The 14,854-nt window shown below is 48.1% G+C and overlaps 2 protein-coding genes across 2 annotated transcripts in view; one reads left to right on the forward strand and one right to left on the reverse strand.

Moving 5' to 3' along the window:
• Positions 1-1,831: 1,831 nt before the first annotated feature.
• On the reverse strand, positions 1,832-5,397 carry C8H4orf46 (chromosome 8 C4orf46 homolog). The gene is made up of 2 exons (XM_062199347.1): positions 5,057-5,397; positions 1,832-3,712 (listed from the first exon to the last, which is right to left on the reverse strand). Exons 1-2 carry the CDS (start codon positions 5,192-5,194, stop codon positions 3,557-3,559), a joined length of 294 nt encoding a protein of 97 aa, XP_062055331.1. The 5' UTR covers positions 5,195-5,397; the 3' UTR covers positions 1,832-3,556.
• Positions 5,398-5,621: 224 nt separating this feature from the next.
• Positions 5,622-14,854, forward strand: part of ETFDH (electron transfer flavoprotein dehydrogenase) — a 29,396-nt gene continuing 20,163 nt past the window's right edge. The window contains exons 1-3 of the mRNA XM_062199348.1: positions 5,622-5,832; positions 14,107-14,247; positions 14,613-14,842. Of these exons, the coding sequence (XP_062055332.1) occupies positions 5,799-5,832; positions 14,107-14,247; positions 14,613-14,842 (405 nt within the window). The 5' untranslated portion in view covers positions 5,622-5,798. The remainder of the gene's footprint in view (positions 5,833-14,106; positions 14,248-14,612; positions 14,843-14,854) is intronic.

The raw sequence follows: 14,854 nt of genomic DNA on the forward strand, positions 1-14,854 counted from the left end.
GCAAGGTATTTTATCTCAGTCTGTGTTTCCTGCTCTGTAAATAGGAACGCCACTGTCCTCAAAGGATTGATGAGGTTCCATGAAATGTTTATGAAGCTCCTAACAGTGACACCTAGCTCATGCTTATAATTTTTGAAAATGATATTATTTGCAAAGTTAAAAGTTTTGTCTTACTGACTTTAGAAGCATGAGGCTTCCAAAAAGTGATCAATCTGAGTATTAAGTTCTCCTCTGAGGTTTGTGTAGAAGTGATAATGAGCTACACTAAGTTTTTAAAAAATGAACCTCTTGGGGCTGGTGCTGTGGCATAGTAGGCTAAGCCTCTGCCTGCAGTGCTGGCATCACATATGGGCACTGCTTTGAGTCCTGGCTGTTCCACTTCCGATTCCACCCTCCTAAGACCTGGGAAAGCAGTGGATGGCGGCCCAAATGCTTCGGCCCCTGCACCCATGTGGGAGATCCGGAAGAAGCTCCTGGCTCCTGGCTTCCAATCTGCTCAGCCACAGCTATTGCGGCCACTGGAGAGTGAACCAGCAGATGGAAGACCTGTCTCTGTCTCTCTCTAACTCTACCTCTCAAATTAATAAATAAAATATTTTTTTAAAAAATAAAACTCTTAAGTCTTTATGAAATTGTCTACACTTTGAGCTCTTCCCCAGCCTCTTCCATGAAGCAGAGCAAAAAGTAATAGAGAAAGGAATAATTATTTTTTAAAGCTACTTTTAAAATAAAATAAGCTTCTCCACAGACCATCCATAGCAACACAAAGTGTAAGGAGAGCTGAGCCGTGGGCCTGGCAGGCCCCAGACACGAGAAACTGTAAATATTTATGCCGAGGAGTAAAAGTGGCCACAGAAAGCTCACTGCCCACAGCCAGGCTTGACTCAAGCTGACTGCGACTCACGAGAACCAGAAACGAGTAACATGTTCTCCTCTAACTTGAGGGGGGGAAAGCCACACACCAGGGGGAAAAGAGGAAGCACACACCCAGAGTAAAGCAAGGCTCAAATGTACGGAACATGTACACATAGGGACAGATGTGAAGAATGTACAGCCAAATGCTAAGATGTATTAAATCTGTACGGCAGGAATACATGGTATTCTTCCAATCATTCGCCTTTCCTCTGTATTTGAGATATGTCAGCAAAAATTCTGAAGTAGAGCAAGTATGTAGTCTAGAGGCTAAGAGGCCCAGCAAAATGCTGCATCCCACATCTGAACTTCTGGATGCAACACCTGGCTCGGGACGACAGGCGAGTGGAAGCAGCATTCCAGTCACACTTGGATCATGTACATATACATATCTACACATATGCATACATACATACACACACACATCCCGTATCTGAGTGCCTGGCTCCAGTCCCGGCTACTCGTCTCACATCAGGCTTCCTGCGATGCCCGCCCTGGGAGGAGCAATGATGGCTCCAACACTGGGTCCCTGTCACCCAAAGAGGCCCTGGCTCCTGGCTCTGGCCTGGCCCAGCCCTGGCTGTTGAGGGCGTTAGGGGAGTGAGCCAGCAGATGGAAGATCTCTCTGCATCTGTCTCTTCGCCTTTTAAATAAAATGAAAGTACACTTTAAAAACAACCCAGCTCCTTTAAAAACACACCCAGCTCTGCTCCTGACTCCAGGTTCCTGCGAACGCAAACCCTGGGAAACCGCGACGGATGGGCTCTGCCACCAACGTGGGAGACTGGATCGAGTTCCCAGCCTAGTCTGCACTATTGTGAGCATCCAGAGAGTGAACCAGTGGATGGCGGGTCTCTCCCTCTATGCCTGCTTGTCTCTCGCTGCCTCTCAAACAAAAGAAAGTTATAAAAGAATAAACTCAAAGAAGCAGAAATGAAATTTATTTTTGTACATTTTCAAGTCTTTGAAGAAAAATATTTTTCTAATACTCAAATAAGCATCTCTTTGGTATAGATATCACATCATATGTGTGATCTTTAACTAAAAACACTGATCAAGAACTGTGACCTTATGTGCTAAACAGAACTATCTTTGTCCATCCTGGCGTCCCTGTTCAGTGGCCCACTGTGAGGCCCGGCAATACAGTTCTGTACAAATTCCTCATATACAAAATTAAGATGTCCAGTCAGAGATGTCCACGAGTTCTATTAAAGAAGAAAAGTAGCTGACTGATTAACACATGTCACAAAACAACAAAAAGCAAAGTAAGCTACAGGATAAATAAAATAGAACACTGTCACTAAGGTCAAAGAATATGGAAACAATCACAGCATTCAAATTGGATGCACTGGCAACAAAGTAACTGTCTAGAAATACTGCAGAAATCACTCGCAGTGCTTCAAAAAGTAACAGCACAAAGCCATCCACCTGATAAGGCACTTTCAAGACCGTGGTAAAACAGAAAAGTATCACATACAAGAAATACTAACTATGAAAGCAGTTAACCATAGAAATAAATAAGGAGAATATGCACCCTTTCTCAGTGGGCTTTGGTTTCCTAAAGGCTTTTATAAAGCATCACAGGAGAGCAAAATTATTTCATATATTTTTACAAGCTATCATCAAAATACAAAGCTCCACACAAAGAGAATGTTTCCCTCTAAGTCAATGACACTGTGGTTCAGCCTATTTTTAGAGAAACAATTACTGTCCTCGTGCTGCAAACTGAAGGGGGCAGGTGTTTGGTCTAGTGGGTAAGACATCCGTTAGGGCGCCCGCACCCTGCACTGGAGGGCCTGGCTGTCACTCCTGGCTCTGGCGCCTGACTCCAGCTTCCTGCTAACGTGGATTCTCATCATCAGCAATGATGGCTCAAGTAATTGGGTTCTTGCCACCCACGTGGGCGCCCTCCAGTGAGTTCCCAGCTCCCAGCTTTGGCTACTGCAGGCATTCCGGGCGTGAGCCAGGAGATGGGGGCACCCTCCTTGTCTCTCTCCATCTCAAACACAAATTTTAAATAGGAAGAAAAAAATAGGTTTGAATTACATTTGCCAGCTCATATTCAACACTGATGTTGTGTGCCACTGCTTTAGGTGCTGACACAGAAGTAAAACAACCGTTAGCTCTGAAGAGCTTGGCTAGTGAAGCTCCAAGTGCCACCGGCAAGGTCAGTCTTCAAAGGACCGTAGCCTTCTCTTTAGAGGGCCAGGGAAAGGTGCGCTTTCCGTCCCTTATTGCCAATGGTCCCTGAGATGCAGCTCAACTTCAAACACTGCTGTTCTTGGCGTCCTCTCGGAAACCGTGTGGTGGTCCACCTGATTCACACTGGCAGCAGTGGCAGCATTAACACTAGTGACCTGATGAAACCTATTTGCATACAGGATTCCATAAAATTTAGAGGACACAGGTATTGAAGCTAAGCAAATTCTGGCTGGCATCAAAAACAGTATCAGCATTCTGCTTTCACAAAAGTCAAGAAAACCAAGCAGAATTTCAATAACAAGAAGCCGTTCTGAGTGTACAGGGCCTGCTAGGGAGAGCTCAGCCATACGTGTGGGACATACATAGACCTATGTGCAAATACCCCCCATGAGGAACCGGGCATGGATGCACAGTCGTTATCCAAGCACCTAAGCAGGACGGGTCAGCCGTCAGACTTCAGAGAATCGTAGCCTTCTTTCAAGAGGTGCCGCCACGTTTTAAGAAAGCGCGCATTTTCTGTACATTTGAAGGCAAGCTCTTCCACCTGCGCTGACACTGCCGACGTGGCTTCCAGAAGTTTGCTTAATGAAAACGCTGCCTGAAACGAAAAGAAAAAGCAGTTAAACAAGTTTATTTTTTAAACTGTCATTTTATACACAGTCTAAAAATAGCTTTAACACGAATCTGGTACCCAAGTTACTTCCTTTAAAAGTAATACATTTTCACGGGCTGGCGTTATGGTAGAGTGAGCTAAGCGGCAGCTGGTGATGCTGGCCTCTCACTTCAGAGGGCCTGTGAGAGCCTCCAATGTGCCACTTCTGACCCGGCTCACCGCCAGTGCACCTGGGAAGGCAGTGGAGCCGACCCAAGTACCCGGGGCCCAGCACACACATGAGAGACCCAGACGGAGTGCGAGGCTCCTGGCTTCGGCCTGGCCACTGCAGCCACTGTGAACCAGGGGGATGGACAATGTCTGCCTCTCCCTCTCTCTGGCTCTGCCTTTCAAATAAATAAATAAATGTTTTCAACATAAAAGTACTAAACTTTCAAACGAAAGCATCGGCCGTTTGTAGAGAGCCTCAAGAATGACTGACCTTTAGGTAAGCGTTGAGGGAATCTGTCCCCACTGTCTATGAGCCATGAACAAGGTGGTATTTTTATTTTCCCTGAAAATACCGTGGAGTCAATGAACTCCATAAAGCGACAGAGACGTCTCCTCTGCACGTGCCCTAAGTATCTGAAGGACTCCATCATCAATGCCTGACATGGAGTCTCTTTTTTTTGACAGGCAGAGTGGGCAGTGAGAAAGAGACAGAGAGAAAGGTCTTCCTTTGCCATTGGTTCACCCTCCAATGGCCGCTGCGGCCGGTGCACTGCGCTGATCTGAAGGCAGGAGCCAGGTGCTTCTCCTGGTCTCCCAAGGGGTGCAGGGCCCAAGCACTTGGGCCACAGCAGAGAGCTTGCCTGGAAGAGGAGCAACCGGTACAGAATCCGGCACCCCAACCGGGACTAGAACCCGGGGTGCCGGCGCCGCAGGCGGAGGATTAGCCTAGAGAGCCGCGGCGCCGGCTTGATCTGCAGTCTCAAAGGCGCCGTCCCTCCACCCTGCTGTCAACCCTGCAGGACAAGCAGACGTCAGAGAGGAGCCGCTGTGAGCTCCGAGAGGCCACCCCGAGACCACACGCGCGTCCGGAAAACACCCAGCTCCCGACGTCAGACTCCGCTCCCCAAAGGTCTTCCTCCCCCAGGATAGAAACCCGCACGGGGGGCCCGGTCCACACCGCGCTCCCGCGACGGACACACCGCGCATCACCCCGCCGCGAGGACTCGGCCGGCCCGTGCTGCGCGGAGGGCGCGGTGTCGCGCTGACGCCCAGGACGGCGGCCCCGGGAGCAGCGGGAGCGGGGTCCGGGCCCCCGCCGGGGCCGCCCCGGACACTCACGGCTCCGATCTGCAGCTCCACCAGCTGCAGCCGGTCCTCCGGGCGGCCGCCGCCCGCGCGCGGAGCTGCGGCGTCCGGAGACCACGGGCCAGACGGCGGGGGCGGCGAGGCAGCCCGCGGCTCCCCGGGCTCGGCCATGGCAGGGCCCGCGCCAGCCGGGCCAACGCCGACGCCGTTCAACCGCTCGCGCCCAACACTTCTCCCCTCCGGAGTCCCGCCTTGGGAGTCAGGCCAAGGCCACAGCGACGCTTCGCTCCTGCGGGCCAGCCCATCACACGTCCGTCAATGCCCCTTGGGCGGCTTAGTGCCGCTGCGCGGAGCTCCGACAGGGGAGCGGAAGACTACAACTCCCAGGATGCCGTGCGCCGCGCGCCCCTCCCACTGCCCCGCAGTGCGCGTGCGTTACGCTCTGGGCTGTGCGGGCCCCGCCCACCACGCCTGGACACGCCGGAAGCGCAGGCCGGGTCTTCAGCATGAAGCCGCGGGGCGCGCTGGGACTTGGAGTCCTTGCGCTTTTCCTTGTGCGCTGCACGACCCGGAAGCCGGTGCTGGCCCTCGGGTCACGTGTGGCGCCGGCGCAGCAAGGGCGGTCGGCTGAGCCCGGAGGCGAACTTGAGTAGAGGCGCTGGTTCCTTCGGCCCGGGATGACGCCCCCCGCGGCCTAGGGTCCCGCACGCGCGGCGAGCCGCCCGCAGTCGTCCGCCCGCTGTGTCCGGCCGCGAGTGCCACGGTCCCTGCGAACATGCTGGCGCCGCCCGCCAGGCTCTGCTGCCCGGGTGAGAGGGGAGCCCGCGTGGGTTAGGCTCCTGCCCGGGTGACAGGGAGTCCGCGTGGGTTAGGCTCCTGCCCGGGTGACAGGGGAGTCCGCGTGGGTTAGGCTCCTGCCCGGGTGACAGGGGAGTCCGCGTGGGTTAGGCTCCTGCCCGGGTGACAGGGGAGTCCGCGTGGGTTAGGCCCCTGCCCGGGTGACAGGGGAGTCCGCGTGGGTTAGGCCCCTGCCCGGGTGACAGGGGAGTCTGCGTGGGTTAGCCTCCTGCCCGGGTGACAGGGGAGTCCGCGTGGGTTAGGTGCGCGGAGTGGGGGGCGCGGGCGGGGCGGGCCGGGCCGCCCGGGGCTGTGGGCGCCCGCCCGCGGCGGCTGTGCACCTGCTGGTGGGCCCGGCGCGCTCCCCGCAGGCTGCCCCAGTTGGAAGGACTCCTCTCTGGGCTAAAGGTCGGGGCGGAGGACACTTGTCCGCACGTCCCCACAGCGGGCTCCGGGCTGGGGGTGGCCGCCGCCTCGGTGGAACTGGAGAGAGCGGGCGCCTCCCCTGGGTGCGCCCTGGGTGTAGCCACGCCCGCGTCCGGCGGGGTCTCTGACAGCTTCAGATTCGTGTCCCGCCCGAGTCACCGGTTCTGTCTGGAGCTGAAGTCAGCTCCGGGCTTCCTGGATGGCGTTAGATACGACCTGTAAAATGACAAAGTTGTTCTGGCTTGAACAGAAGTTTTTACAAGAGGGCTTGGAATTCTGTTGTAATTGGCTTGATTTGCTTAACGGTGGGCTTGGTTCTGGAATGCTTGCACAGATGTGCACATTGCAAATGCAAGGGCGTGCTTACGAAGTGTCAGGAGCAGAATTTTGCTAAAGTTGGCTCCCTTGTGTTAAGTTAGAGCTCGTTCGAAGCTCCTCTTCTTGTATCTGTTGCTACACCAGGGCCCGCTCTCACGTCTGTTGGAATATCTAGGTAGTCAGGTGCTGTCTGCTCCGGATCCTAATTTACCGCCGTCTTGGGGCAGCGCTAACCAAATCCGTTGAAAATTACTGTCTGTTTTCTCTGGATGCTGATCCCTGGCTTTCTTGGTGACCTACTGGCACCAAAGAGGTGCGCACAGATGTGCTACTGGGTGACTGATAGGGTGATGTTGTGAGTTCATTGGACTTTGTGCCCTCAGCTCTCCACCAGAATTCAGCCATGGTCCTAAATGTCCAGATCTCTAAAGTCAGGTAGCAGGCTTATTTTCAGAAAAGGAGCAAAGGTTTGTGTTTGTTTGTTTGTTTGTTTTTTTAATCTGCTGGCATTAATCAGACTATGCCGCTTCAAATATTCTCAAGAAAATCAGCAGCCATACAATAATAGAATTGTAGTTTGTCATGCTCCAGTTATGAATTTTCAGAAATGATAACTTCTGTACACCAGACCACAGTGCATCGTATACTAAATGTTCTTGTAAATGATAACAGATTTGAACTCTGGAACTGAGTTGTTCTGTAATTACTTCACTTAAATATCACATTTATGCATACTTTCAAGACTTAGATAAGACTTTAAAAGATATTCCAAACACTATAGTTTTCAGTGTGTGTGTTTACAAGTAGAGAAAATCAGTTTTCTTACCACATTTTTTTTAAAGATTATCAAAAACAGGGGCCAGGGGTGTGGCACAGCAGGTAAAGCTGCCACCCGCCAGGCTGGCACACCATACGGGTGCCATTTGTGTCCCAGCTGCTTCACTTCCAACCCAGCTCCCCACTAATGCACCTGGGAAAGCAGCAGCAGAGGGACCAAGTGCCTGGGCCCTGCCCACCCACTTTGAAGACCCGGTCGAAGCTCCTGGCTCCTGGCCACTGCATGGCCCAGCCCTGGCAGATCAGGCCATCTAGGGAGTGAACCAATGGACAGGGGGGAGGGATCCTCCCTCTGTCTTTCTCTCTGAAACTGCCTTTCAAATAAATAAATCTTAAAAAAAAAATTATCAAGAACAGATTTGCATTGAAAGATTTTAGAATTTCAGCCACTCCAAATCTTTTCCTTTACTGCCGTCATCATAATCTAATTATTGTCTGATGTCAGGTTTTATTTTTTCAAAAATCATTGGGAAGAATAAAACATCAAAAAATGTTGTGTAGTTGTGTGCTTAAGAATAAAAATAATTAGCCCACATTGGGCTGATTTTTGTTAAAACATGTTATCTCTCCAGTTAATAGAAAAAAGGCAACTTGATTTTTACCATAGCGTCAGGTTCCATAACTTCAGAGATAATTTTGAATTACAGTCTCAGACCTTGCCAGAATGTTTGAAAGGATTGTAACGAGTTTAGCTAGGGATCATCTGAATATCTCTTTATTTGCATAAAGTCACAAAGGAGAACATGAAGTATTGAAATGGAAAATCTTCAACTGTTCAGTGTGTCCCTGAAAGTGTAGGTTATATAGTCCAAATCCATCTGAAATTGTTTGTTCATCTTGACTGTTGCTGTCTATTTTTAGAAACTTGCTCATTTGCGTGTGGATGGTTCATAATAAAAGTCAGAAGAGGCCTCTTCATTATGCTATTTAACTTTAAACCAGAGATTTACAGATTCCTGGCTGACAGTTGAAATTATAACTATGAAGACAGCCACTCAGTTAACGTGTGTTGGACTTTTTTTTAAGTCATATACTAGATCCTTAATTACAGTACCTGCATGACCGAGATTGACCATAAACTTTAGGGCTGATGGGATAGGGAGAGTTAAATAACTTGCTGAAGATTTCAATGCTCTATAAATTCACACACGATGTAGACACTCTGCTTTTGTGTTTGTGTGTGTGGCTGGCTTCTTCCATAGAGCAATATGCTTTTCAAGGTATAGCTTGTTGTAGCGTCTGTCAGTGCGTAATTTCTTTTTTATGGCCGACTAGCATTCTGTTATATGGACAAAACTATCCATTCATTGATGGAACTTTGAATTTTCCGCTTTTTGGCTGCTAGGGTAATTCAGCTATTCATGCAGAAGTTTTAGTGTGGACGTGTGTTTGCATTTATCTTAGTTATACACCCAAGACTGTCTTTCACCCTTTGTGAAGAACTACCATACTATTTTCCAAAGGGGCTGCACCATTTTACATGCCCACCTGCAACATATAATGGCTCCACCTTTTGCACATCCTTGTCAACACTTATCTTTTTGATGATATTAAGTAGTAACTCATGGTTTTGGTTGGCGTTTCCCTATGGCTGATCATATTGAGTATCTTTTCTCATACTATTGGCTATTTGTATATTTTCTTTAGAGAAATGTCAGTCTTTTCCTGCTGTTTAATTGGGTTATCTTCTATTAGATATATTAATGTATTATTATTATATTTAATTGTATTACTAGATATAAAATTTATATATATTCTGGATACAGATGCCTCCTCAGATACGTGATTTGAAAATACTTTCTCCTATTCCATGGTTATTTTTCACTTTCTTGATGGTACCCTTTGAAGGACAAAAGGATTTAATTTAGATGAAATAAAGCCTCAGCCGGCACTGTGGCGTATCAGGGAAAGCCACTGCCTGCAGTGCTGGCATCCTATATGGGTGCTGGTTCGAGTCCCAGCTCCTCCACGTATGATCCAGCTCTCTGCTATGGCCTGGGAAAACAGTGGAAGATGGCCCAAGTTCTTAGGCCCCTGCACCCATGTGGGAGACCTGGAGGAGGCTCCTGGCTCCTGGCTCCTGGCTTTGGATCTGCACAGCTCCGACCATTGCAGCCATCTGGGGAGTAAACCAGTGGGTGGAAGACCGACCCCTCTCTCTCTCTCTTTCTCTCTCTGCTTCTCCTTCTCTCTCTATGTAACTCTGACTTTCAAATAAATAAATAATACTTTAAAAAAAAATAAAGCTAACTACTCTTTATCTTGTTGTTTGTACTTTTTGTTGTCATACCAAAGAAACTATTGCCTAACCCAAGGTTATAAAGATTTACACCTGTTTTTTTGTCCCGAGAGTTTTATAGTTTTAACTTTTACTTAGATCTTTGACCTCCTTTTTGAGTTAACTTTTACATAACCATATGTTTTAACTTGATTTTGAAATAATTTTAGGCTTACAGATGAGTTGCAAAGGTAGTACAGAGAGTTTCCCATATATCCTTTGCCAAGCGTCACATCTTATATAACCATAATATAATTATCAAAAGTAAGAAATTAATATTGATGAAATCTTATTAATAAAACTGTAGACTTCATTCAGATTTTATTTTTCCACTACAGGATCCAACCCAGGACACTACATGTCACCCTATGGAGACATGTAGTTGTCATGTCTCATTAGTCAACTTCTATGTGACAGTTCCTCTGTCTTGTGTCTCATGACCTTAATACTTGTGATTTGTACTTGTCAGGCAGGTTGTAGAATGTCTGTCAATGTGAGTTGGGTACTTCCTCATAATTAGGCTCAATGTAAAAGTTTTCAGGGTACATGCCAGAGAGGTGAAGAACCTTTCTCATTTCCTCATATCAGGGGTTATTGGAAAGGCAGAGTTAAAGAGAGAGGTAGAGACAGAGAGAGAGTTCTTCCATGTGCTAGTTCACTCCCCAAATGGCCACAACAGCTACAGCTGGCCAGATCCAAAGCCAGGAGCTTCCTCCAGGTCTCCCACACGAGTGCAGGGGCCCAAGGACTTGGGGCATCTTCTACTGCTTTCCCAGGCCATAGCAGAGAGCTAGATTGGAAGTGGAGTAGATGAAATTAACCAGCGCCCATATGAGATGGCAGCATTACAGGCAGTGGCTTTACCCATTACACCACGGCGCCAGCCCCCATACTTTACTTGTTAGAAGCTATTCGGGCCGGCGCCGCGGCTCACTAGGCTAATCCTCCACCTACGGCTCCAGTACCCTGGGTTCTTGTCCCGGTTGGGGCGCCGGATTCTGTCCCGGTTGCTCCTCTTCTAGTCCAGCTCTCTGCTGTGTCCCGGGAAGGCAGTGGAGGATGGCCCAAGTGCTTGGGCCCTGCACCCGCATGGGAGACCAGGAGGAAGCACCTGGCTCCTGGCTTCGAATCAGCTCGGTGTGTTGGTCGTAGCGGCCATTTGTGGGGTGAACCAACGGAAGGAAGACCTTTCTCTCTGTCTCTCTCTCACTGTCTAACTCTGCCTGTCAAAAAAAAAAAAAGCTATTCAATAAATCCAACCCACACTAAATGGGAAAAGAGAAAATTTATGGATGTGTAACCATAATCCTTTTTTTTAAAACTTTTATTTAATGAATATAAATTTCCAAAGTACAGCTTATGGATTACAATGGCTCCCCCCCCCCCATAACTTCCCTCCCACCCACAACCCTCCCCTTTCCCGCTCCCTCTCCCCTTCCATTCACATCAAGATTCATTTTCAATTCTCTTTATATACAGAAGATCAGTTTAGTATATATTAAGTAAAGATTTCAACAGTTTGCCCTCACATAGCAACACCAAGTGAAAAATACTGATGGAGTACTAGTTATAGCATTAAATCACAATGTACAGCTCATTAAAGACAGAGATCCTACATGATTTTTTTTAAGAATTGATTAATTTTCTATGCAATTTCCAATTTAACACCAAGTTTTTTTTTTCATTTCCAATTATCTTTATATACAGAAGATCGATTCAGTATATACTAAGTAAAGATTTCATCAGTTTGCACCCACACAGAAACACAAGGTGTAAAAATACTGTTTCAGTACTAGTTATAGCATTACTTCACATTGGACAACACATTAAGGAAAGATCCCACATGAGACGTAAGTACACAGTGACTCCTGTTGTTGATTTAACAATTTGACACTTGTTTATGGCGTCAGTAATCTCCCTAGGCTCTAGTCATGAGTTGCCGAGGCTATGGAAGCCTTTAGGGTTCGCTGACTTTTTTTTTTTTTTTTTTTTTTTTTTTTAGATTTATTTTAATTATTTGAAAGAGTTACAGAGAGAGTTAGAGACAGAGAGAGAGGTCTTCTATCCGCTGGTTCACTCCCTAGAGGGCCGCAGTGGCCAGAGCTGAGCCTATCTGAAGCTGGGAGCCAGGAGCTTCCCCCAGGTCTCCCACGCGGGGTGCAGGGGCCCAAAGACTTGGGCCATCTTCCACTGCTTTCCCAGGCCATAGCAGAGAAATGGATTGGAAGAGGAACAGCCAGGACTAGAACCATTGCCCATATGGGATGCCAGTGCTTCAGGCCAGGGCTTTAACCCACTGCACCACAGCGCCGGCCCCAATCATAATCTTTTATACTTTGACTTTCTCTGTTATAATCTTTGATCAAGTAAAATTAATTTTTACAAAAGCTGAATATACTTTTTTCCAAATAACTTTGTAGCTATCTTTGGGCTGTTTAATGAGTAACTGTTCTCCCTGATTTGAAATGCTTTTATCATATACCGCATTCCTGTGTGTATTGTATTTCTAAAGGCTTTACTCTTGCTCTGTTTTTTTAAAGATTTCTTTATTTATTTGAAAGGCAGAGTTAGAGAGAGAGAGAGGAACAGAGAGAGAGAAGAAGGAAGAGACAGAGAAGTCTTCCATCTGCTGGTTCACTCCCCAAATGGCCACAATGCCCAGAGCTGGGCCTCTCCAAAGTCAGGAGCCAGGAGCTTCTTCCAGATCTCCCAAGTGGGTGCAGGGGCCCAAGGACTTAGGTCATCTTCTGCTGCTTTCCTAGGCACATCAGCTGGGAGCTGGATCAGAAGTGGAGCAGCCAGGACTCAAAGCAGTGCCCACATGGGTGCTGGCACTGCAGGCGGCGGCTTTATCTGCTACGCCCTGGCACCAGCCCCTTACTCTCCCTCTTGCTTATTAGATAGTTTTAAAGATTTAAAAAGTTTTAAGATTTCAGGGTGGGGCCAGCATAGTGGCACCAGCATCCATACGTGTGCCTGTCTGAGTCCCGGATACTCTACTTCCCATCCAGCTCCTTACTGGGAAAGCAGTGGAAGATGGCCCAAGTGCTTGGGGCCCTGCACCCTCATGAGAGACCTGGAAGAAGCTCCTGCCTCTTGGCTTTGCATCAGCCCAGCTCAGCCATTGTGGCCATTTGGGGAGTAAACCAGCAGATGGAAGATATGTCTCTGTCTCTCTTTAACTCAGCCATTCAAATAAATATTTTATTTAAAGATTTGTTTTATTTGGCTGGTGCTGCGGCTCACTAGGCTAATCCTCTGCCTGCAGCGTCGGCACCCCGGGTTCTAGTCCTGGTTGGGGCACCGGATTCTGTCCTGGTAGCTCCTCTTCCAGTCCAGCTCTCTGCTGTGGCCTGGGAAGGCAGTGGAAGATGGCCCAAGTGCTTGGGCTCTGCACCTGCATGGAAGACCAGGAGGAAGCACCTGGCTCCTGGCTTTGGATCGGCACAGCCGGCCGCAAAGCGCCAGCCATAGCTGCCACTTGGGGGGTGAACCAAAGGAAGGAAGACCTTTCTCTGTCTCTCTCTCACTGTCTGTCTGTGTAAAAAAAAAAAAAAAAAGATTTATTTTATTTTATTTCAAAGTCAGAGTTACACAGAGAGAGGAGAGGCAGAGAGAGAGGAAAGTCTTCCATCCAATGGTGCACTCTCCAGATGGTCGCAATGGCCAGAGCTGCGCCGATCCGAAGCCAGGAGCCAGGAGCGGCTTCTGGGTCTCCCATGTGGGTACAGGGGCCCAAGTACTTGGGCCATCTTCTACTGCTTTCCCCGGCCATAGCAGAGAGCTGGATGGGAAGTGGAGCAGCCAAGTGTCGAACTGGTGCCCATATGGAATGCCAGCGCTTCAGGCCAGGGTGTTAACCCGCTGAGCCACAGCACCGGCCCTCAAATATTTTTTAAAAAACGACTTAGGGGCTGGTATTGTGGTACAGTGAATTAAGCCGCCACCTTTGATGCCAGATTCCATATCAGAGTGGCAGTTTGAGTCCCAGTTGTTTTACTTCCAAATCAGGTCCCTGCTATTGTGCCTGGGAAGGCAGCGGAACATGACCCAAGTAGTTGTGCCTCTGCACCCACACAGGAGACCCAGGTGGAGTTCCTGGCTCTCACTGTCAGGGCCATTTGAGGAATGAACCATCGGATGGAAGATCTCTTTTCTCCCTCTCTGTAACTCTGCCTTTAAAATAAATAAAATAATTAAAAAAAAAAAAAGCCAAGCCTGAGGAAAACATTGCTTTATGAGAAAAAGTTACCTCAGTTGTTCATCTAGGAAAAAGTAAAATCAGTTGCACTGTGTCACTCATTGAGAACAACCATTTAGTTTGTGTTTTTTCAGTCTACTGAAAACAAATCTAAGAAAAGATAATAATTTCATAATTTTTATGCAGCATTTCTGTGCATTCATGCCTTAAAATTTAAGAAAAATTGTCTACCTCTGTGTACCTCAAGATGGACTTCAACTTCAGTTATACCTCGAATTACTACCCACTATACTGTTTATCCGCGGGAGAAGGACAAGAGATGGGAAGGTAAGTAATAATATTGCTAAAGTTACTGAGACTTCTAGATACTTTGTATCACTTTGTGGAGCAGAATATGTAATTTTTATGATAGCTTAAAGGCATCTAGTAATATTATATGGCCTTAAAAACTACAATACACATTAGTGTTTAGACAAGCAAATATGTGCTAAATGATCTCAAGGCCAGAAGTTGGTTTATAGAAGCTGAAACAAGATATGTGCTGTAAGAGGACAAGAAGCTGCTGGAATCGTATCCTAGTGTCATTACACAAGGCAGATGATGAGTATGTCCGAACCAGCACATGCTTTATCGTGTGGTATGGGAGCGTGTTAGCCGGCAGCCTGTGGACTCTGAGCGGTTTTGTCTCCCAGGAGTGAACATGGAGAGGTTTGCAGAGGAAGCGGACGTGGTCATTGTCGGCGCGGGCCCTGCAGGCCTCTCTGCTGCTGTCCGTCTGAAGCAGCTAGCTGCTGAGCATGAGAAGGACATCCGGGTGTGTCTGGTGGAGAAAGCTGCTCAGCTGGGCGCCCACACTCTCTCAGGGGCTTGCCTGGATCCAGGTGCTTTTAAAGAGCTCTTCCCAGACTGGAAGGAGAAAGGGGTATGAACAGTT

Source organism: Lepus europaeus, chromosome 8 (assembly GCF_033115175.1).
Source record: "Lepus europaeus isolate LE1 chromosome 8, mLepTim1.pri, whole genome shotgun sequence".
NCBI classification, from domain to species: Eukaryota; Metazoa; Chordata; class Mammalia; order Lagomorpha; family Leporidae; genus Lepus; species Lepus europaeus.

Excerpts from the sequence above, each read along its gene's own strand:
- C8H4orf46 (XM_062199347.1), bottom strand. The coding sequence starts at position 5,194 with ATGGCCGAGCCCGGGGAGCCGCGGGCTGCCTCGCCGCCCCCGCCGTCT. Across the intron at positions 3,713-5,056 it reads TGGAGCTGCAGATCGGAGCC|GCAGCGTTTTCATTAAGCAA; the intron begins GTGAGTGTCCGG and ends TTTTCGTTTCAG.